The 22937-nt window shown below is 38.0% G+C and overlaps 1 protein-coding gene across 1 annotated transcript in view; it reads right to left on the reverse strand.

The window, feature by feature from the left end:
- Positions 1-22937, reverse strand: part of MAN1A1 (mannosidase alpha class 1A member 1) — a 150749-nt gene that overhangs the window by 91539 nt on the left and 36273 nt on the right. Inside the window, exons 3-5 of the mRNA XM_045843140.1 lie at positions 13288-13384; positions 10700-10815; positions 2482-2562 (exon numbers count right to left, since the gene is read on the reverse strand). Of these exons, the coding sequence (XP_045699096.1) occupies positions 2482-2562; positions 10700-10815; positions 13288-13384 (294 nt within the window). The remainder of the gene's footprint in view (positions 1-2481; positions 2563-10699; positions 10816-13287; positions 13385-22937) is intronic.

The raw sequence follows: 22937 nt of genomic DNA on the forward strand, positions 1-22937 counted from the left end.
TGGGGCATGTCAGTGTTCTTTTTATTAAATAAATGCTCAATTTTTTTCCTTTTCATATGGAGACATACCTCAAGCATAGGGTTGGGATAAAATAATTTTTTTTTCTAATTATATTCCTGATAGCATCAGAATTATATTCCTGATGCCCCCAAGTGCACTTGTCAGTGAGAATCAATTGTTGATGATGAGGCAACTGGGAGGAAGAAGCAGGAAGTGATGCTGAAACAGTCTAGAACTAGTCACTTTTCACCTGGCAGTCCCACTTTAGAAAATAAATATTTATTGATTGTAGCTACATGATTCAAAATACAAGAATGCTGAAAACAACCCAACTGCTCAATGTTTAGGGGTTAGGCAAAAACTATATTAAGAAGATGATTATTAGGAGCTATAATTAAAATGTATGCTACAAAAATAAAAAGTACATATAAAAGAAAATACCTTATATTACTTTTTATAATAAAACTGAGGTATAGGAAATCTAAATATAATAAAAACCAATGATTCCACAGGGATAAGAACAAGGCGAATACACAAAACAAATAATAGTTTTCAATGGAGGTATTCTTTTTCGTCCTTTGTTTACTAAGGTTAGCTAAGTACTGTATAGAACTTAAAAAGTACCCTTCTGCCCTGGCTGGCATAGCTCAGTGGATTGAGCGTGGGCTGGGAACCAAAGTATCCCAGGTTCGATTCCCAGCCAGAGTACATTCCTGGGTTGCAGGCCATAACCCTCAGCAACCGCACATTGATGTCTCTCTCTCCCTCTCTCCCTCTCTCTCTCTCTCTCTCTCCCTCCCTCCCTAAAAAGTACCCTTCCAACCTCACAGACAAGTGATTTTGTCTATAGGCAAACTATAGTATCTGTGAGTATTACATTTATATAAGTATGTAAATACTTATATGTCAATAATGAGAATACATAAACAAATGTATGTGTACAAACTTAAAACACTGTTATGTGAAAAGTATCCTGATTGAACATGATGCATATTTAGAAGAATTATATGTGTTTGTTTCTCTTTGTGCTTTTGATGAACCTAGTTGAGCCCAGACATAGAAGGATGCATGTAGTATTTATTTCCCCCAAATTGTCTCACCTCCACATAAAATGATGAATAAAGTTAAAACAAAGGTCATCTTGAATCTGCCATGTGGAAAATAATAACACCCAGGCATTAGATACTCAAAGACAGGTATTCTAAAGCAGAAATTTGTTAACTGAAATAACATCAGCAAATTTTAAGTACTGCTTTTTAAAAGTATGGATTCCCTGGTTTAATGCTTAGAACACCCTAAACCAAACTGAACAAGCGAAATTATGTGGGCCTGGAAAAAGAGAATTATAATGTACCAGAGGGTGCCTTCTCTTTACCCTGGCTGAGAAGGTGACAACGTCTGTAATGAAGAACAGACTTTAACACATACACAGGGTGGGTAAAGAGGAATGCAGAAGCCATCTATATGACTGAAACACTCTGTGGTAGAATAAAATTTAATGAGAGAGAAAATGTTAAGATTATGCAGGCTGTTTTATTATGGCTAAGAAAGTACCTGAGAGACAGGACAATGTTAAAGCAGCTCTTCTTGTTAAACATGTATTGCTCCGCTTAACCCGTTTGAAGGAGCATAGATATACATGAAATACTACCCTAGGTGAGATCCACTCTTCGTCTAGCTAGAATGCTGAGGCTAACAGAAATCTGATTCACATGCAACTGAAATACAGGACTGGTTTTCTGTGACGTCAGCTTTTAGCACCATCAACATTACAGGTGCAGCCAATGCAACAACTCTTGGTGGACGCTTAGGTTACTCCTAAAGTCGTCGTCCAAAACCTTTTAAGAAAATCTGTGCTCTTTATGAGAATGATACAAAAATCTGTTTTTAAACAGAATGCAGCGAAATTAAAAATTCCTGCTTTGCTCCAAACTGCAGATGATGAAGTGAGCCTCACCCAGGAAGAGCTCCAAAGCACTCTGCACAGGACACTGGCAGCCAGCACTCCTCACTGGAAGACTGAGAATCTCACGAAAGCCCTTCAAAATTGCTTAAATACTGTAATTTTTATGTCTTACTTGCTAAGATTTCTTTATTTTAAAAAGTTTTTTTATTACTCTAATATTATACTAATGTTAAAATAATTTTTAAAGGAAAAAAATTCACCCATAAGCCCGCTACTACACTAGACCTCTTCATTTTATCCATGGGCATAATTTGTAGTGATAACCACACTCTCCCTAACATCACGGAGCCAGGCTTTTTCAAAGGCATTGTTTACCATTTCCTGACACCATGTTCTGCCCAACATCGCCACTGTGCCCGTTTAATTAGTACATATTTTATGAAATTCAGTGTAGGCTAGAGGCCTACACTGAATTCAGTAGCTAGCCCTAAATATATACCACCAAAGCACATTTTACCCTAGAAATGTAACTTTAAGATACTTTGTAAGTATACCTATATGTCACTTTTCATTACCTCTTCTCCAGACAGATAGTAGGCTGAGAGGAGTCCGCCAACAAAGCGTATATTAACTTCAAAAACAGAAACTTCAGCATTCTGTGGAAACAAAACAAAGGGGGTTTATACATAAATGATAGTACATGATTGAGGAAAAAACATTGTGATAAAGTGCACTAAATCTTTAAATTTTGTTCAAGTCATATATGCTTACCCAGAGAGATTTATATACGAAAGGTAAAAATCCTGTCCAAGTATATAGATAAAGTAATTTTGACTCTTAAGAGAATAATTACAGAACTGTTCATGTTATTTCTTCCATCTGATCAATAGCAGAGCAATGCTCAGTATTCTCTATTTGTGCAGATCCATTACGGGCCAGGGCATTCTGTTTTCCTATTCTGTGTTCTTCTATTCATTTATTTTTTCTTCCGGGAAGGTCATTTAGACTAATACTTGGGTCTAAGGATTTGGTTTTAGTGCTGGTTCCCAACTTTCTGCCTGCAGCCTGGAAGGGTCAAACCTCTCTGAGAACAAATGTTATATTTTCGTGAAGGAGATGATGACCATAATTTACGCTGCTGAAACATACTCATGATGCATATTGCTGAAATAGCTCTTGTTTATATCAATAATAGCTTGATTTTATTATTATTAACACATGCCATATCTTGTGCTAATCTCTGTACATAGACTATGTCTTTTACATCCTCATACCAACCCTATAAAATATTACTATCCTTATGTCCATTTTACAAATTGAGAGCCTGAGATTTATCATGGTTACTGTGACTTTTTAAGGTTAGACAACTAATAAGTAGTTGAATCAGGATTTGACCTTGAGTACTCAATTCTAGGTCCAGAGCTCTGCTATCTAAACTCCAATATCACGTCCCATGATAATAAAGAGACCAAGTCTCTTTATTACTGGTCATATCACTGTGGCAATAATTGGTAACTACTGCCAATACTTTTATTGAGTTACAACATATGAGTTGCTAAGAGCATTGTTCCTGCATTCTTTTACTAGATAATTTAGTACAGCTAACTTACGACAAATGTAAGGCACACCTCAAGTCTTAGTTATCTTCTTGTCATGTTCTTTGGGCCTACTCAGTAATTGTTCACTTCTGCCTAATATTGAACCTTCAAATCATGTGGGTGAATAGAAAATTATAATATTTACAGTAAATATTCAGCAGATAAACTTAGTCAAAATCATCCAAGATTTTTTTTAATTCCATTTAACAAACATTTATTAACCAACTTCCATGTGCCAGGTACTGTCCTAGGTTTTAGGGACATGGCCACAAAGACTGATAAGCTCTGCAGACTGGTCGAGTCTACACTGCAGTGGGAGGAAACAGTTATGGGGAAAAAAAAAGGAAATAATCTTCATTAAATTTTCACATGATCTCTCTAAAAAGACATGAGGATCTAACATTTGAAGCTAAGTAACTGCTTACGTTAAATTTTTTTTCAAAACATTTCCTGCAAAAAAAATATGAAAGCTATTTAGGAGGCAGAATTGCTGGGCCAGAGTTACGGAAAAGTATTAAAATACTCTTTGGTGAGTGTTTCATAATTTGAAACATGCACGTAGTATAATGTGATTAAAATCACTCTATATAGCTATAATTTATCCATGAGGTATATCACTCTCAATGAGTTTATGATAATATTTGTAAAAGTTTTAATATTCTACAAAATTGCTGATAAGGAAAAGGAAAGGGAACCCATTAATTTATTTTAGATCACGCAGCTGTATTTCTTATGTTTAAGGGAACAATGTATAATAATAAAATGCTAATGAATCTAAATCCTCCAATTGTATCCCTCAATTTGTACTTGTGTTTTTCAGTTTTTAAACCTGAGAACAGTTCTCCACATTTCTGTCAATTGAAACCTGTTAAGATGATTTTATATCCTTACTTTGGCTATGGGTTCATTAGACATGTAAGCTCTCTTTCTCCTATAAAAGTCTTAGATAATCAATACTTTTATAGAGACATCTGATAAGAATTATTGCAAGGTAGAGGACTGAGCCATTTCAAACACCACTGGAGATATATATTGAGATACCATCTATCAATCACCTGCTGGGTACAGTTGTTCAACTAGTTATTGATCCAGCCATACAATTTCGAACCTAAATTCTATTTATCCTGCTCCATCTGTAAGATATTGAGAGGTGACCTTGCAAAGTGCCATGCTCAAGGTCAGTTGCTTTGCCTTTTGAATTTCATGGATCTAATAGTCTAATGAGCCTGTCTAAGAAGCAAATCTGGCTATTAGCGAATCACGCTGCATCCCAGTGATTGCTCTGTCCTTGTCTTTAAAAACCTGGCTCAGGAATGTCACTTCACCATTAGCAGCACTCAACAGTCATCATAGCTTCCTTGAAAACTAGAATTACATTTGAATTCTGAACATATAATTTTTTCTCCTTTCTTTTCTTTCAAAGTGAAATCTAAATTATTTAGAAACCTTAACTTGAGGGCTCTTTCAACTTTCTGGACTATAATACATTTTTGGTCAGAAGATTGAAATTTAGACAATGTTAGGCCACTCTTTAAAGATCCTTACATAAAAAGGACTAGGAAGATAACGATTCTCCCACTGTAACAAATTCCTTGGTTATACTGGGGGCAGTTGACTATACACACACTACCCTAGAGGCAGAAAGACCTGGGATTGAAGGCTGGTTCAGGAGCTAGCAGATTGTGAGATCCTAGGCAAGTCATTTATTCTCTATGAGTCTTAGTTAAGTTTTGGTTTTCTCATTTGTGGAAGGAACACATTTCTTACATTTCTTGCATTTCTTACAAGGCACTATCTGTCTGGGACTGTAAGGCACAGTGCACAAGGCCTGACACAGGTAAAGCACTCGATAGGGAGCGGCTGCCATCACTGCTGTACAGAGAAGCTCAGCCTAAATTACCTTCCGGAGAGGTTGCTGGGAAGTCAGAAACACTAGAATCATAACATTGTAAATTCTAGAGTACAAACTGATCCATCTCTGACCCTCAGGAGAGTTGTTATTTCTCAATGGCTAAAATCTCTCCAAAATACAGAATCCTGACCAAACCTCCTTTTGGGCTTGATATAACTTACATGACATCTGGATTTTAAAAAGTAAATTTCTACAATATGAGGATTTTAGACCATCATTATAAACTTTTCCAAGATTGAAATAATCTTATTAAATTTAAATGAATATATTCCCCCTGTTAATGTTCATATAGTGTCTTTTAAGGTGTTCTGACACTTTTCTGGTGACTTACCCTAATGACAGAACTGGAGCTGGGACAGAGAGGGGACAGCATGTGAGAGGGGAAACCCAAACAGCCTGTAACACCAAAATCTTGAGTGACTTAAACGGACAGTAAAAGTGAATTTTGCAGTTTGCTTCACCTGTGTTTGCTTTCCAGGGAGATGCTCTATATATTCTACGGCTTCTAGTACACAGTTGTATGTGATTTGCAGTTTGAGATGTAGATCCAGTCTACTGTCTAAACTGCAAGCAGCTTTTAGTTAATATCACAACTGATGAGCAAGTTGGAAAGTTTTGACTACAGGTATATTCACAAAAATATTTGGGTTGGAAAAATTGCTCTTTCATTTTGACTTTCTTCTACCAATAGCCTTTGAATCAAACAATGTACTTAACTAGATTCATATAGCAATGTAATAAAATATATGGAAGAACTAAGTTTATACCTAAAATCAAGAGTTAAGTCTTAAAAATCACAGTAAAATTAGGTTTCAGTACTAATCTCTCAAATTATCTTGGGTGTCTTAGACCGATAATTTCCACTTTGAGTGTTTATCCTTTTCCCTATTATTTCTGTCCTCTGATTTGATATACATATACATAAACTTATTAAATTGATAAATATTTCTAAAAGCGAAAAGAGTTAAGTCAATAAACCATTTTGTATATCTTCCTCCCCCAATCTTTTAACATTGTCCTCCGTTTCTCTACTGAGAAAGGCTTTCTTCAAACCAACACATCATGAGCTCATGGGCATGAAGACCCTAACCTGATCTGGGTAAGTGGGGAAATGAATATTTCAAAATATCAAAACAAGTACCTGAAAGACCTCCTCCCACTAGACATGATAGCTTTTAAATAATTCAGAGAAATGTGTTAGGTTGTATTTGAAGAAGTTTTTAGTTTATTGAATTTAGGGAGAGAGAGAGAAAGAGAGAGAGAGATGAGAGATTTGTTGTTCCACTTACATATGCATTCATTGCATTCATTGGAAGGTTCTTGTATGTGGCCTGATCAGGGATGGAACTTGTAACCTTGGTGTGTTGGGACAACTCTCTTACTAACTGAGCTACACAGCTAGGGTCTAGGTTGTATTTTTTTATAACCAATTTATTCACCAAAATTATCTATAAACAGCTTGTTTTAACAGATCTTAGTAAATAAAATAACAGATTTGACAGTATTGACTATAGATGTAAAAGCCTCCTCTAAAGGACAGATATGTTGTTCCTTTGTACCCTCAAGCCTTATGACAATTATTTAGAATCCAACTTGTACCAGAATTCTCCTTAGTTATCCTGTGATTCACACAGCTTGACAGATGCAATTGATTACATTAAACTGAAAATAGCGCTCCTGGAAAAGAACTTTTATTTCCAAAAATATGTTAATTCTACTCTGAGTGTTCAATACTAATTCTTAGAGACTTTGTAAAAGGTAATTCTCTCTCTCTTTCTCATATTAATTCTCAGAGACTACTCATTTACTAGCTATTCTTCCAAACTCCCTGTCAGCTTCCTACTCAGTAACGATAAGCCTGGGTTTCTCAGCCCGTTCCTGCATGTGAGACACAAGCAGGCTGTCCCACCACAAACCAACACAACAACAATTTTAATAGTAACTGCTCGACTACAATCCAATATTAACTCTGTGTAATAACAACTGTCCCACTACAATCCAGTGCAGTGACTGTTTAATAATAATTGTCCACTACTAACATATAACTATGCTTTATCTTACTGAGAAACATGTTTGAGACATGAACTTTTCAAAGCCACTGATTAAAGACAGGTAGCTGCCTATAAGCTTTGCCTATGTTCAAGTTTAGTATACACCTTTATTTATAAAACACTTCTAAGTATGTGTTTTATTAACATTTTGAGGATTAAAAATAAGTATAAAACTCATTTTAACAGATTAGATTGCAATATTAAACAGAGTAACTTAGTGTAACATACGTCCTAGCAGTTTTTAGCTTCATATTTAAGTAACACCATAAACCTCTTCAGATGAACAAAGTGTAAGTTCTCTGAGTCATAAAGATAGGCAAATAACTGTCTTTTCTATATTAATAGTGTGGTTTTACCATGCAGGTCCAGAAGGGTCCTCAAGTAGCAGCCTGATTTATCACTAATAACAGTCAGAGAAAGCTGCTCAGTATCCTCTTAAAGCCAAAACCCAAATCATCACTTTAAGCAAGCACTGATTAGCATTCAGATGGAAAATATTACAAAACTCCATTCAACAGGATAGTAAACTTGGTTATGTACACCCCATCGGGATGTAGCTCTAAGAGAGACCTCTTACAAGTGCAATGGTGAGGTAAGACTCACTTCTTTAATGCTCTATGCTTTAAATGCTCTAGACCTTTAGTCAAGTGCTCATTCAGGCACTTGGCAAAATCCAAAGTCACTTCTTGAGGTCAATTTAATTCCTTCAGACAGAGAACCCTACAGCTTATTTTCCTGTAAAGTAGGGCGGCATTCAGACTAGACAAGAAAACAGCCTGGAGCTTGAAAACAAATTCACTTTTGCCACCAGTATCTCTGCTATCTAAAACATATGGTATTCTTTACAATCAAAGACACAATCCGGGTGCCTGACCAAGATTACAGTCTCAGTGTGTTGCTGGTTAGTGTCTAGGGCAAGCCAATCATCTTCCTTTGTCATTTGCAACACCTGGCTTCTCATACAGAGATGTCACTTTACCTCAAAGTAGAACAAAGCTTTTTAAGGATAATTTTAATGTCACTTTGGCTTTTACTAAGAGTTTACATAAGAAATTGTTATCTGGAGAAAATTTCTACATGGCCTATAAAATTCATAGTTTTTAATATTCCTCATGTAAGGATCTGGGTAATCAGTGTTTCCTTAAAGTAAAGGCAGGGAGCTCAGCACTTAATTTAGAAATGCCCAGATATGAGCCTCTTGATCATTTGTCTTTATCCTAATGAACATAGGAGTCACCACAAATCCATTCTGAAAGTAGGGTAGGTGAAAACAAGTAGATTAACCGCACTTGAACTCCAGATCAACTCAAACACATAAAAATATGAAACACTACAGCCACCCTTGCACTCTGTCAGCTTGTTTCCCGCTGAGTCTGTCAGGAAGCAGGACAAGATAGCTTGGCTTCTCTTTCATTTAATTAATATTTATTGAATACCAGTGGAACAATGCACTTAATGAGCACTGTGATGCTAAGATTACATACCTAACCTTGGAAGACTCAAATTCTGTATGCCTGGGTATTTCTCAACTCTGCACTTCCTCTCCAACAAAACAGGGTCACTGAGTCAGGCAGACCTCGTTCAAACCCTAGCTGCAGCTGCATGATTCTGGGCAGACTACACAAACACCTCCTCATCTATAAAAATAGGGAAAATATCACCTCCCCCCTGCATGGTTATCATAAAGACTAAATAAGATAGCTCATGAAAAAAGATTACCTAATATGCCTCAGTACTCTTTAAGAAGTAATTTCCTCTTCCTTTCTGCCTTTTCAAGAAAACCAGCCATAGCTAGGTACTTGGACTACTTTTTCTCTTAGACTATAAGCTCTAGGAGGGTAAGTACCTGATCTTTAAAAGATATTTAGTACGTAATTAATGCATGAATGAATTAATGAATGAGTAGGGAATAACCAAGGACCTGTTTTAGATTCTTTGTCCTAGCACTATTTTTTAAACTAAAGCCAGAAAACTCATCCACTGGAGTGTATCCTTAGTTTTCTGCCCAGATCTATGTACCTCTGCAGATACTGAACATGAGGCTCCACCTGCGAAGCCCTTGCTCCTTCCGGATCGAAGTTATCAGGAAGTGCTAGAAGTGCCCACTATCTTTAATTCTGGACCTTCTCCTTGGTGTACAGTGGGTTTTGAGGTATTTGTTAAGAATAATAGTATACATACAAAAGTTTAAAAAACATTTAAAGTATATATTGACAAAATTTTATCATTGAGCATACAGTCAACAGTTTGAATCATTATTTAGGGGACAGTGGATGCAGCTGCTGGTGGAGGCGTGTCAGGAGTTTGGCTGAGGTACCCCATGGTACTGCTGGCTCTGCATCAATTCTGTGCGGCCATGTGACCTGTGGGCTCCTTAAACTGAAACTGGGCTACCCCTCATGCCAGCGCATGCCTGGTGGAGTCACAAGAAACTGTAAGTTCCTTATATGACTCCCCAGACAGCAGTCATGATGAGACCTCCCCCAGGGCCTTCCCCTCCTGGACCTCTTAGAAAAGACCAGTAGAGCTTATCAAATCCCACTTTTTATTTATTTGAATTGACCAATCTGGCCTTAGCCTGGAAACTCCAAACCACTCTACCCATGCTAATAAAGGAAAGTGCCCCAGGTGCTGTCTTTCAGTCTGTCTGTACTACACCTTGACTTTCCCCTCTGGCTCCTAGGGACAAGCCTTGTACTACCTTAGGACCTGTGAGTAATACACTTCTATATTTTAATTTCTCTTGTGGTCTTTTGTGAAACTGCAGCTCCCCAACTGGCACCCTGTGCTCCCCTTAACAAATGTTAATTTAACAAAGTCATAGCCATGCACCTTGGCTTGGTGGGAAGCCTGAGCAGTAAAGCCACGCAGCTGTCTTGAGACTCACAGCGTAGACTGCAGACTGCAGTGTGGTCTGGTGAGAGCTCCTGAGGCTGAGGTTTCTAATCTGTAAAGGTGTGAAAATAATGCCTGCCTCACAGGGCTGTTGTGGGATTTGAATAAGATTACTTGACACATGCAGATCTAGATAAATATGAATTTCTTTTTTCTTACTTTTAAATTGCCAAAGAAAGCAAAGACATGTACTTGTGCAGTAAAAGAGGACAACTTAAGAATGTAGTATCATTCTACTTAAAAGCTGCGTAATTCATTTCTGCTAGGGTACAACACAATGATCTGCCCAGGTTAACTGAGATTTAAAGACTGAATCGGAAACTTTTATTTAACTTACCACATTAAAATCAAGATTTTCTTCAACCCATGATTTTGCCTCTTCAAATTCGTCTTTCATTTCCATAATAAAAAGTGTATCCAGAGCATCTACTATTGTTGCTCCTTTGATATTACCTGAAAAATACCAGAAAAAATTTTATTCAATAAATTACTTCTGACAGATACCATACATGCAAACTGACCATACCTTGGAAAGAGAGAAGGTAATACTGAATTTATTAATAAACAGTAATAGTGAACACAGTCTAAAGTTCTTTCAGTGAAAGAAAATTTAAAAACTGAGCCCTGGCTGGCGTAGCTCAGTGGATTGAGTGTGGGCTGAGAACCAAAGCATTGCTGGTTCGATTCACAGTCAGGGCACATGCCTGGGTTGTAGGCCACGGCCCCCAGCAACTGCACATTGATGTTTCTCTCTCTCTCTCTCTCTCTCTTTCTCCCTCCCTCCCCTCTCTAAAAATAAATAAATAAAATCTTACAAAAAAAAGTTAAAAAAAGATTGGGAACAAGACAGGGATGTCTGCTTTAAAATAAATAAACAAATAAATAAAAACTGCATCAAAGCCAAACTATAAATTATCACAGGCTATAGATGGACCACTAATCTTTAAACTTTCTTCTGAATTGTAGAAAATAAATCCCTTAGAAATTTCATTTGTGATTACATTCTCTAGAGAGAAAAAAATAGATTTAAAAAACAGGAGCAACACACGTATTAATTTTAATGTAATTATATCAAAGTGTACCTGTGTAAAACTGTTTAAATGGAATTAGCTTTAAAATTGTTTAGTGATAGCTCTAAGAAACTACTGCTCCAAAATGGAGTTTGACTCCCTCTTTGAAGCCCTCACTGATCCTAACCTCCCCCTCCACTCACCCAGTCACTCCTGACTCTGGTTCATTTCCTCTCAGCTCCCTGGCTTTACATTGCTGTTGCCCTTTGTTTTCTAGAATAATTACTTACATGCATTTCTTTTAGTCTGTAAACTTCCTTAGAATTGAGAAGTCATGCCTTGTTATCTCTACATGCCATAGTAAGAGACTTAGTAGGCTTTTAAGGTTCAATAATAAATTTAAAAACCATCAATGTGACATAGAACCAAATAATCTGGTTATGACAACTTTACACATAACCAATTTCTTAATGGTACAAGAAAATTCCATAGAGATAAAAGCAAAAATGCAATTACATTTAAAAAGTCACAGTAAACAATGAAAAAAATAAAGGCTCTGAGTCTGCATAAAGTTTTCAAGCTTTTCTCTTCAATTCCCATTGCTCATCGCCCATGTTAACTGGTGATCATGTTCTCGAGACACTACTTCAGAAACACCTCAAATCACCTTAACTGCCATGACTCCAGGTTTAGGCTCTTCTCTTCTGTAAAATGTGTCACTGGGATAGACCAACTGCCTTTCTTCCACCCTTCCCAGCTCTCCCTCCCTGTTCTTGCAACGAATGCCCTTCCTTCTACCTGAGATCCCGCTGGTTCCTCAGAACTTCATATGAACATCTACTGAACTGCCCACAGCTTTGATCATTCAGTATTTACACATAAGTCTCTGCAGTACCCTGTGAAGTCTGAAAGACTTGTGTCATATTTATTAACACCAGTCCTGGCAGTACAGCCAAACACATGGAGAATCCTAAATGAATGGAAAGCACAGTGCAGTGACTGGGAGGTCTTAGACCGTACCCACACCTGGGTTTAAGGCCCAGCTCAGCCAGTAGGTGGCTAACACCTGGCACACGGTGACAGCTGTTACTGTTGTTTGTTATATGATTTGATGCTATTTGACACATACTATACTTTCTATACTTCAACTAAAGTATAGAAAGTAACGTTTTCTATGGTGAATTTGGAAGTACCAGAGTAAGACTTTACTCCCTTCATCTTGTTACTTACAGACTAAACAGTGGGTGTTAAAAAGGAACCCAGTGCAGGGGGAAGAATACGAGGTAGCTCTGTGACCCAAGGTATCCAACTAACCTTTCTGTTACTTAGCTTCTTCACCTCCAAGACAGGAATGCTATTAGTACCCATAGTACCAATCACAGAGGGCCATGGAGGATATATGGAAGTTCACATAACTAACCTAATCTACCCTCACTTTCTCATCCGTGTTGTAAATAGGAGAAACCTAGAGCCAAAGCTGAGAGTCACTGAGATATAGTGAAGATCACCACGGATGGCTGCCTTGGCCAGCTTATTGATAAAGACCCAGCTTTCATCTGCTGGGAAGCAGTTAATGAGGCTGACACAATGCTCCTCTGCTGGGGATCACGCCCATCATGCTAGGATCTAGAAATCAGGATGCTGCACCCATACCCATTGGATTGGAATCTCTGGAGCAGTACCCCAGGTATCAGTATTTTATAAGGCATGCAGGTGGTTCTAACAGGCACCAGTGCTCTGCCTGAAAGATACACAGTGCACAGCCTGTGCAGATAACTCATCAGGTGTGCAAGTGTCCTAGCCACATGGTCTCAAGGGTCACACAAATGTCTGCACTACCCACAAGCTGAGTCAGTTCAACAGAAATTACTGTCATTTGTATTGTGACAAGTGACACAAAGTATATTCTACTCACCAAACAAACTGCTCGAATGGCCTTCTTTTGACACAGGTTTCAGCTCATTTAATCCCCAGGCATAACGTTTATAATTATTCCAGGCATGTTTCATCATCTGAGAAAAGAGGTGGAAGTGGGATTATGATTTGAATTTAAAATGTTTTTGCTACAAAGTAGATCATACATTAAAGACCTAAAGGTTAGAATATTAAAACTCACTGCTTTGTTAAAAAGATGATTAATTAAAATGGTAACAATCGTATGAATACACTAGAACACATATAAATACACATATACACATCACCCCTTATGTTTATAAATGGATAATTTTTTCAAATCCACTTAATCATCTTTAAGATACGCATCATTTTCAAAAGTCACTTTCTAGCAAGAGAAATTTAGCTTATCCCTAAAAGGATGAACCATTCTTACATTTATCTATTTCATTCTCATGACAGATTAAATCTGCAAAGACTCTATATTTAAAATTCACGCTTCTATACAAGGCTCTCTCTGCTTTCATCCTCACGGCATATCACAAACATCCAAGACAAACATCCAAGGTTATTGCTTTAAACACTTTGATTTATCTTGACCAAGTCTACACAGAGAAGTATTCTTAAATATCTGCAGGAAATTAAAAAAAATGAAACTTTATGGTTATATTTAGATTTTGGAGAACTTCAGCTTATTTTAATATGACCGGTCTTTAATAGCACACATATGTGTGCATCCCCACGCAACTGAAGCCTGATCCTGTATATCCCCAACCTAGACTCCTCGAACCAGGAATGTTTTAAAGTCCAAACCTCTCCGTCACCAATTAGTTACATAGTTTTTTCTTTTATAATTCTCAACAAAATTAATTTAGCTACATATAATGAAAACCAAATTAATTTTTCCTGGCTGATAGACAAAGTCTTGATCTACTGTGCAAGACATTAACTCTAGTAGAAAGTGAATAATTTTCAAGTGGAGAAATTGTTCTAAGAGTCTGTCAAAATAGTTGTATAACTATTGTATAACAGTTGTATAAATTTAAAGAATATATATCATGGCCTGGCTGGCATAGCTCAGTGGATTGAGTACGGTCTGCGAACCAAAGTGTTGCAGGTTCGATTCCCAGTCAGGGTACATGCCTGGGTTGCAGGCCACGGCCCCCAGCAACCAAACATTGATGTTTCTCTCTCTCTCTCTCTTTCTCCCTCCCTTCCCTCTCTAAAAATAAATAAATAAAATCTTAAAAAAAAAGAATATATATCATTATGTTTGTATACATTTTTTAAAGGGGGACTCCCCACCTAAGTAGAATTTATTCATGCCACTATTCCCAATCCATTAACAACAGTAATTAAAACAGGGACATAATCTAAAAATCTTTTAATATGGCCTCATATTTTAAAATCTCTTAAAAAACATCACATAAAGTTATAAATACTATATAAGAGTTGTTTATCATTAAAAATCTTCAGTGAGATCAATACAATTTTATGAATAAGAAAGTCTGCAGACATCCCTAACACAATAATTAATATCTTTCTTTAACCAATATGTACATTCCTTCCTACCTCACCATAACTGCCACTAATAATGGCTCCACCAGAATTTGTACTCCCTATGTTCAATGCAGCATTATTTACAATAGCCAAGACATGGAAACAACATAAGTGTCCATTGACAAATGACTGCATAAAGATGTGGCATATATACAAAGTAAAATACTACTCAGCCATAAAAAGATTAAATATTGCCATTTGTAACAACATGGGTGGATCTTGAAGGTATTAGGCCAACTGAAAAAAAAAGAAAAAACAAAAACATCTGATTTCAATCATATGTGGGATATAAAACAAAAAGTACCAAAAGCAAACAAAACAGAGAAAAATAAACTCATAGATACAGACAACAGAATGATGGCTACCAGAGGGGAAGGGGGTGGAGGCAGGCAAAGTGGGAAAAGGGGGTCAATGGAATGGTAATGGAAGGAAACTGGGCTTCGGGTGGTGGGCACGCAGGTGTTGAACTATAATGTTGTACCCCTAAAATTTATATAATGCTATTACTCAATGCTACCCCAATACATTTAATTTAAAAAATAATTTTTAAAAAACCCCTGCACTATCTGCTGGAAACTCCGATAAATGCTCTACATTCAGTATGATACTACTCAATTCTCATCACAACTTGTGAAATGTGTTATATTACCATTATTTGGTAGATGCAGAAACAGGCTTGGAAGTTAAAATGCAACCAACTCAACCCAAAGTTGTGACAATTCTCCGCAGCTGAGGAGCCAGGGTTCACCCCAGTGTGGCCTGACCCTGAAGCCCATGCTGTCACCCAACACAGCGCCTCGTCTGTCCCTCATGAGTAAGCGCTAGAGTCTCCCTTTGATGAATCAGGCTGTTGATCTCAATCAAATGCATATGAGGTAGTGTTTTTAAGATTTTCTCCTTATAAGTTAATTTTATTGAAAAGTATAATAGATTTGAGGGTAAAATAACCTGATGTATAATCCCAACAATGCCGCTGACTGGTCACAATCATCGATGAACCACAGTTTTTGTGAGACTCTTTTTATCTGAAAAACAGGAATCATAATTCCTCACAGGGTATACACGGAAGGATTACATGAGCATGGCCTGTGTGACGGACGGTACCTGGCACCCTCCTGGGCACATGGTGGGTAATCACAAGTTTATTGAATTTTAACCCTATGCTGAAACCAGCTACATTTATATCACAGAAACAGAAACCAATGAGCCTCTGGAAAAACTAGGTATATGAAATCCACAAAAACACCTTGAGAGTACACCCGAGTTTAATTTGGTTTTGCTATTAAATGTATGACATTTGGTAAACTTCCTGTTCCTGCAAATTTCCAAGAATACTTTAATAAACTCAAGAGCCTTTGGAATACATCTGACCAGGTCTGAATGGAAGCTGGTGTCGCGTACTATCAACGACACCAAGAGTGTAAATCTCTCCCATGGAAGACTGCTGCTCTGTCAAAAGCTATTATTTACAAAATGTACCACTATCACAGAACCTACTTGAGTAACCTCTACAGTAAACCCTGTAGTATATATTAACTTTTCTTATCTTTTTTTCCCCTAGGAGAAAATCTGACACTAATTGCTTAGCTTTTTACATTTCAAAGTTTCTGTGACATGTTTCTCAGAATGGGTTCTTTGTCTCATGGGATTTCTACGAGTTAAAGAAAAAGAAAACAAGATGGTCAAAATGCCCTGAATGGAGCATCAAGAGTAGCTTCTCCAGGAACGTAATTTCAGTGACTGGTGACCTCTGAAAATGCTTTACCAGGTTAAGTCCCAACACAAGACATTGGGTGTGCACACGCATGCACACAGTAACAGCGAGATTGAATTTAGAAGTCATATATAAAATCAACTTTTTAATTCAGGTTTATGGCTTGCACCGATATCTGAAAACATCAAAATGCTACTAGCTTCTAATTTCACAGTATTAAACTGCTAACAAGCTAAGGGACCATGGGAATGCAGGCATTTAATCTCTCCACACTCAGCATGCTTGTGAGCTGATAGGACAAGAAGGTCACTTCTAAAATTCAACTGCCAATGAAGAAGTCCATGAATAGGATTAATCCTCTCTCTTCACAGGTTCCCTAATTTTGTTTTGTAGTCTTTCATCAATTTAATTAGGGTTGTACAGCTTGACATCCCAAGAAGGATTAAAATAGGCCTAAACTCAATGTTGATTGGGACTTCTCATGCAATACTGAAATGCTCACGAGAGAAGATAAATTGAAAGTAAGCCAAAATTTTAATTTTTCCTGAATATTTATATTTGCACTGAGGAAAGGTACAGCTAAGCAGGGTATGAGTGGGAACAAATAAGAGAAAATGATTTGAAAAATTTCAGAATACCAACCCATTATTTTTACCCAGAGAAGTTAGAATTAAGGCATAGAATATTTTTAAAATGGCATTACTTCCCCTTGACTCTGTCCTTATAGAGGATTCTTTGGTTAGCATTTTCTTATCATTTGGCATCAGAGCTGAGTAATTATGTAGTGCCATTTATTGAGGGTTAGCTAAAGTATAAATAATAATATGCTAAGGGACTAGAAGGCAAATGTACATTATCCTATCATTCTATTATAATCTAATAGATAATGTATGGAATCTTAACATTCTTCTTACATACTCATAAATGTTTATATATGTATAAGAGAACAAAGAGAAAAATAATTAAATGTTGTGCTGTTGTACCTAACAGTTTGTTTTCAATTTTATGGGCTGACCTAATAATCAAGGACATGAGAAACTATGAATAAAGAAAAATATTTTTAGACCTGGCTGGTTTGGCTCAGTGGATTGAGAGCTGGCCTGACAACCAAAGGGTTGCTGGTTTGATTCCCAGTCAGGGCACATGCCCAGGCTGCAGATCAGGTCCCTAGTAGGGGGCACTCGAGAGGCAACCACACATTGCTGTTTCTCTCCCTGTTTCTCCCTCCCTTCCCCTCTCTAAAAATAAATAAATAAATAAATAAATAAATAAATAAATAAATAAAATCTTTGGGAAAAAAGAGAAAAATTCACTTAAATTTTTCTAGGTATGTGTTAATTTCATAAATTACATTTTCACTGCTAGAAACTACCCTTAGCAATTATTTTTACTGGTTGGTGCTTTAATCATATGACCTTAAGTTATTTATAATAGCTACATTAAAAATCTTTTTGAAAAGCTCACTGTTTTTGCCAGGCAGGTCACAATATGACCTAGTAATTCCGCTTCTGGGTATTTATCCAAAGAAAATGAAAACACTAGTTCAAAGAGACATATGCACCCATATGTTCATTGCCATGTTATTTATAATAGCCAAGATATTGAAATAACCTAAGTGTCAATTGATAGATGAATGGATAAAGATGATGTGATACATATATATAAAATTGAATATTACACAGCAATAAAAAAACCTCACTATTTGCTACAACATAGATGGACTTAGAAAGTATTATGCTAAGTGAAATAAGTCAAACAGAGAAAGACTAATATGGTATGGTTACATTTATATATGGAATCTAAAAAAACAACACGAACGAACAAATAAAAAAAAGAGGTTCATAGAAACAAAGGCCAAAAAGATGGTTGCCAGAGGGGTGGGGGATAGGTGAAAAGGTGAAGGGAAATATAGTCATAATATTGTAGTAAGTTTGCACGGTGACAGATGATCACATTGTAAGGTATAAAAACATCGAATCACTTTATTTTATACCTGAAACTAATATCATATTGTATAATAACTATACTTAAATTAAAAAAAAAATTCAACTTAAAGAAAAAGGCTTTCAGCTTTCACTGTCCTCTTAAAAAAAGCTCCAAATTCAAGTCCTATTTACAGCCCCTTCCCATTGGCTCTTACACAAAATTTCCATGGTTTATACAGTGTGATATGGGTCCCTAGCCACAGCTGACTGATTCAGGGCCTGGTACCTGACCCAAAGGCAGACAACTGTGGGTTGGCCATGAGCACTGCAGGTGAGGCACTCAGGTGTGAAGCTGTCTCTCCAATGGACGGAGCAACCTAATCATCTACCCTGTCTATGGGAGTGTCCCTGGGAGACATGCACAGAGAATTCAGAGGCTAAAGTGATGTAGAAGCAGAGAAATACAAAATACAAAAAGAGAAAAAGGTATAAAAAAAAGCTATGAGTCGACTGAAACCATAAGGTGAAAGCATGAGACAAAAAGCACGGAGAGAAGAGTAAGAGGAGGCTGGGAGGCAGACATGGGGAATTCCGTTAGGTCTGCAGAGCTGCTGTGGAACTACAAACGTTGTTAAATTCTGAATGTTGATAAATTATCTTAGCTCTGCTCCAGGAAACATGGCTCTTTGCCTGGTGAGACTGTTGACTTTCTTCCCCATGCATCCTTATAGAAATCTTCTCATTTACTGAGGAGGAATGAAGAAAAGCAGGTTACAGCATAGGTAGCTGACAAGCTGGGTTCATATCTGAGCGCTGCCATCCCTGACCCTAAGTGAATCTCTCTGAGCCCTCTTTCTGCACCCATAAAGTGTAAATAAATAAAAAGACCAGTCTCATTGGTTATTATAATGATTAAATGAAATAATGCATGTAAAGAGCTTAATACCTCACATGACACATAGTGCTTGATAAATTATAGGCATTATAATTATTTTTATTGAGAACCCAAGCATGTCTCTGATCTTTGCAATGTGAAAGAGCTTCATACTTATGCCTAGTAACAACACATACTATAAATAGGGCTAATATACACAAAACCAGGCAAACTTATATAGTGCACAAAAACACCTTGTAAATATGTACAACTATTTGGTATCCAAAGATGGAGGAGAAAAGGATGAAGATTTGCTCTAAAATACAAGGGTTTTCTAAGGCAGTATGTGTCAATTTTGTTTCTCAAGGTTCATATACTGACATTCTTGAAATCTTGATTGTGCCAGGTATGCTTGTGTAGGGGGTTTACCTGAAGGATTTTAGGGCTGCTCTAGAAAGAAATGGCTTGGCCATGAGGGTAAGTGATGCACAGCTCACTTTATTGCGTGGTGCTTGGACAGGGCTGCATGAGAGGGAAAGTCGCTCACAGCATAAGACTGCCCAGAGGATGAAGGGGAGGGGGCCCACATCCCAAATGGGAAAGGTGAGCAAACTCCCACACAGAGGGGCTCACATGTGTAAGCAAAGTCCCTCAGAGGCACGGTGGAGAGTCTCTGGGTCAGAGGACTCCAAAGGGCAACAGCAGTGGGACCTTATAACCACAAGTCTCTATCTTATCAATGGCCAACATATGTTGGTCAAGTTTCGTGGGATAGGTAAAGCAGACAAACTCAGAATGGCTAAACATCTGCTTTCTGGGGCTATTTTAAAAATAACTGGAAGTGTAAAAATTTGAATTTGGTGTCAGCTAAATTTGGAGCTAACAAGTGAAGAAATGGGCAACCTAGGGGCCAAAGGCCATCTTTGGCTCATTTATGTAACTGCTTGTCATTTGACACTGAAGGGAAGGTCTGCAGTTTAGTGACACTCACATTCCCACTGTGAAGGGCAGTGTCTGGTTCAGGGAGTCTAGGGTGGGAGGTCAATCTACCTTACTGATCGTTAAAGTGGAAATTGATGGCCTTTGCTCTTAAAATTACACTCACAGTTAATGCTTTGAAAAACACTAATTTTAAAAGCCTGAGAATCGTGTCCACAAAACTTTGGCTGAAATTCCTTGTTACATGAAAGTAACTTCTAGAACTTTCAGATGAAATCTCAACACAAAACACTTTTAGATCATTGTATCAACTTAAAAAAATATTTGGTGGAACTTGCCAATGGAGAAAGGGAAGAAGATCAAAACGAACTTGAGGGAGCCAGGTCACAGCTCACCCAGACCCTCACTTACTCACTAGGAAAGAATTTTTAGATGAGTGAACATCGGACAACAATCCAGACACCACTTCTCATCTGATGCTACCCCACCACCTACACTTCCCTGTGGGAATGAAGACAGAGAGGACCAGCAGGGACACTGGGCTGGGGAGAGACCTGGTGCCAAGGATGGCTGTGATAGGTCTGACCTCTCGACCCTTAGTGTTCCCATCTTTAAACATCAATAATGGATACTAAGAAACATACCACTCTGGTGCACGATGTTAATAGCGGGGGAGGATGAAGATGGGTCGGGGCAGGGACATTCGGCAACTCTCCATACTTTCTCCTCACGTTTGCTACGATCCTAAAACTGGTCTAAAAAATAAAGTCTATGTAAAGAAAAGAATAACATTATCTTCCACAATGCATGGTCTGGAAAGCACGTCTGATAATGTGCCTGGCTGGTAGAAAACAGCCAGTGAGTGTTCCTGGCCTTCATCCACATCAACTCCTCACTGCCCTGCCAGGTCACAGGAGTTAAACGGAGATAAGGAAGGACAGCCAGAAGGAAAGAGGACATGCAACTACACTCTGAGGGGCAGGGCAACACAGGGAGAAGTTAATGAACAAAACAAGAAAGAGGCAATGTCACAGAGAGGTGACAGAATGCAGGGCTTGGTATGACTCTGCAGTCACAGGCCTTGAGTCTTTCAGAAGTACAGCACTTAGCACCCTCTTACTTAGACAAGAAGATGCCACCTGAGACAGTCCCAGGAATAATCTCTGGACACGGTTTTTCACTGAGCAAGAACTGAGTCCAGTTACCGTCTATCTATTATTGCCCAACACAGAGAAAAACAGTCCCAGCTATGACAGTTTCCGATTTTATGTCATAAAAAATTAAAATGCTCATTCATGTGCCTTGATCAATCTATCTCTTCCAAACACTGAAATATATATTTTCAAGACACTTTTTCCCCATGTTGCAATGACATGACTACTTATTGATCCCGAATGGTGGCTGGGCATGAATTATAAATGAGGACAGAGTAGGGTGCCAGATTTAGGAAATAAAAAGATTGCATGGGACATACTCATACTGAAAAAAAAAAAAGTATTTCTGTTTATCTGACATGCAAATTTAACACAGAGCCCTGCACTTCATTGGGCAACCCTAGGCCAGAGGGATAGAATATATTCAATCCCTGGTTTTGCAACCAGGGTCAGCTCCCTGGCTTGTGCCCTGCTTTGACTGGGGCCCAAAAGAGAGGTTGAAAAACTCAAGAACCAGACAGAAGTGGAATGACCAGTTCTAGAGCATCTGGAAATGACGGGGAATTTGGCAAAACAAAAATGAAGGCCCTGACTAATGCTATTAAAAAACACTATGAAAAAATATACAAGCTTGTTTTCAAGTTTTTGAGCCATGTTTTCCAGGGGTCTAGAAAAAGAAAATAGTATGCTAGCTAAGGATAAAAAATATGTTTTTGAGTCTCACACACACCCCATAGACCAGCAGTCTGTACTGCAGCCCTTGGTTTACAGGCACGGGTCTAGACCTGACCGCTCTGTGTTTCGGCCTGTGGACACGTCTCTCCCCTCCAGCCTGTTTCCCACAGCTCAGCCAGCAGTGCCGGCTCACTTCTGGTGCAGGCTGCTCTCAGTGCCTGCTCTGGACTGCCCTGGTACCACCATCCAGGCTGCCTTTCTGCTAAAAACGAGTGAGGTCTTGGATACTTGAGATATATAAAGCATTATGCATACACTTCTCAGTAATTCTCTTCTTTCTGGATGAGTGGTAGTTTCACATTTTAGAAAGCATTTAGAATTTTAAATACTCTGTTCTGCAAATGCAACCACAGGCACTGCAAAGGAGAACGTGACTTAACTGTCAAACACCTACTACAAGGCACTGAGAGGAACTTGAAACAACTTACCACATATTTAATCCTTGCAGCATTTTTCTGGGGTCTCGTTAACCCATTTTACAGATGAAGAAGCTGAAGCCCAGCATAGCGTAGAGGAGGAATAGGCTGTGAACTTTTTCCTTCTAATTCTTTTCACTTCATTTCTTAAGAGAGCCCTGACATTTTTGCTGTTTGCAAACCTTGAAGACAGTCAGCTGCAGCCTCTGAGCTCTCCTGCTGCTCCATGTGCAGAGGGCAGCCCCATGTGGGGTCCAAGGAGAAAGGCTGGGCCTGGCACCAAAATGGCACACACCAAACTGGGCTTGTGAGCTGGCTCAAGGAAGGACTCTTGCAGCACTTCCTCTCCTTGCCT

Source organism: Phyllostomus hastatus, unplaced genomic scaffold (genome assembly GCF_019186645.2).
Source record: "Phyllostomus hastatus isolate PE091 unplaced genomic scaffold, TTU_PhHast_1.1 phas_contig_40, whole genome shotgun sequence".
Classification (NCBI taxonomy): domain Eukaryota; kingdom Metazoa; phylum Chordata; class Mammalia; order Chiroptera; family Phyllostomidae; genus Phyllostomus; species Phyllostomus hastatus.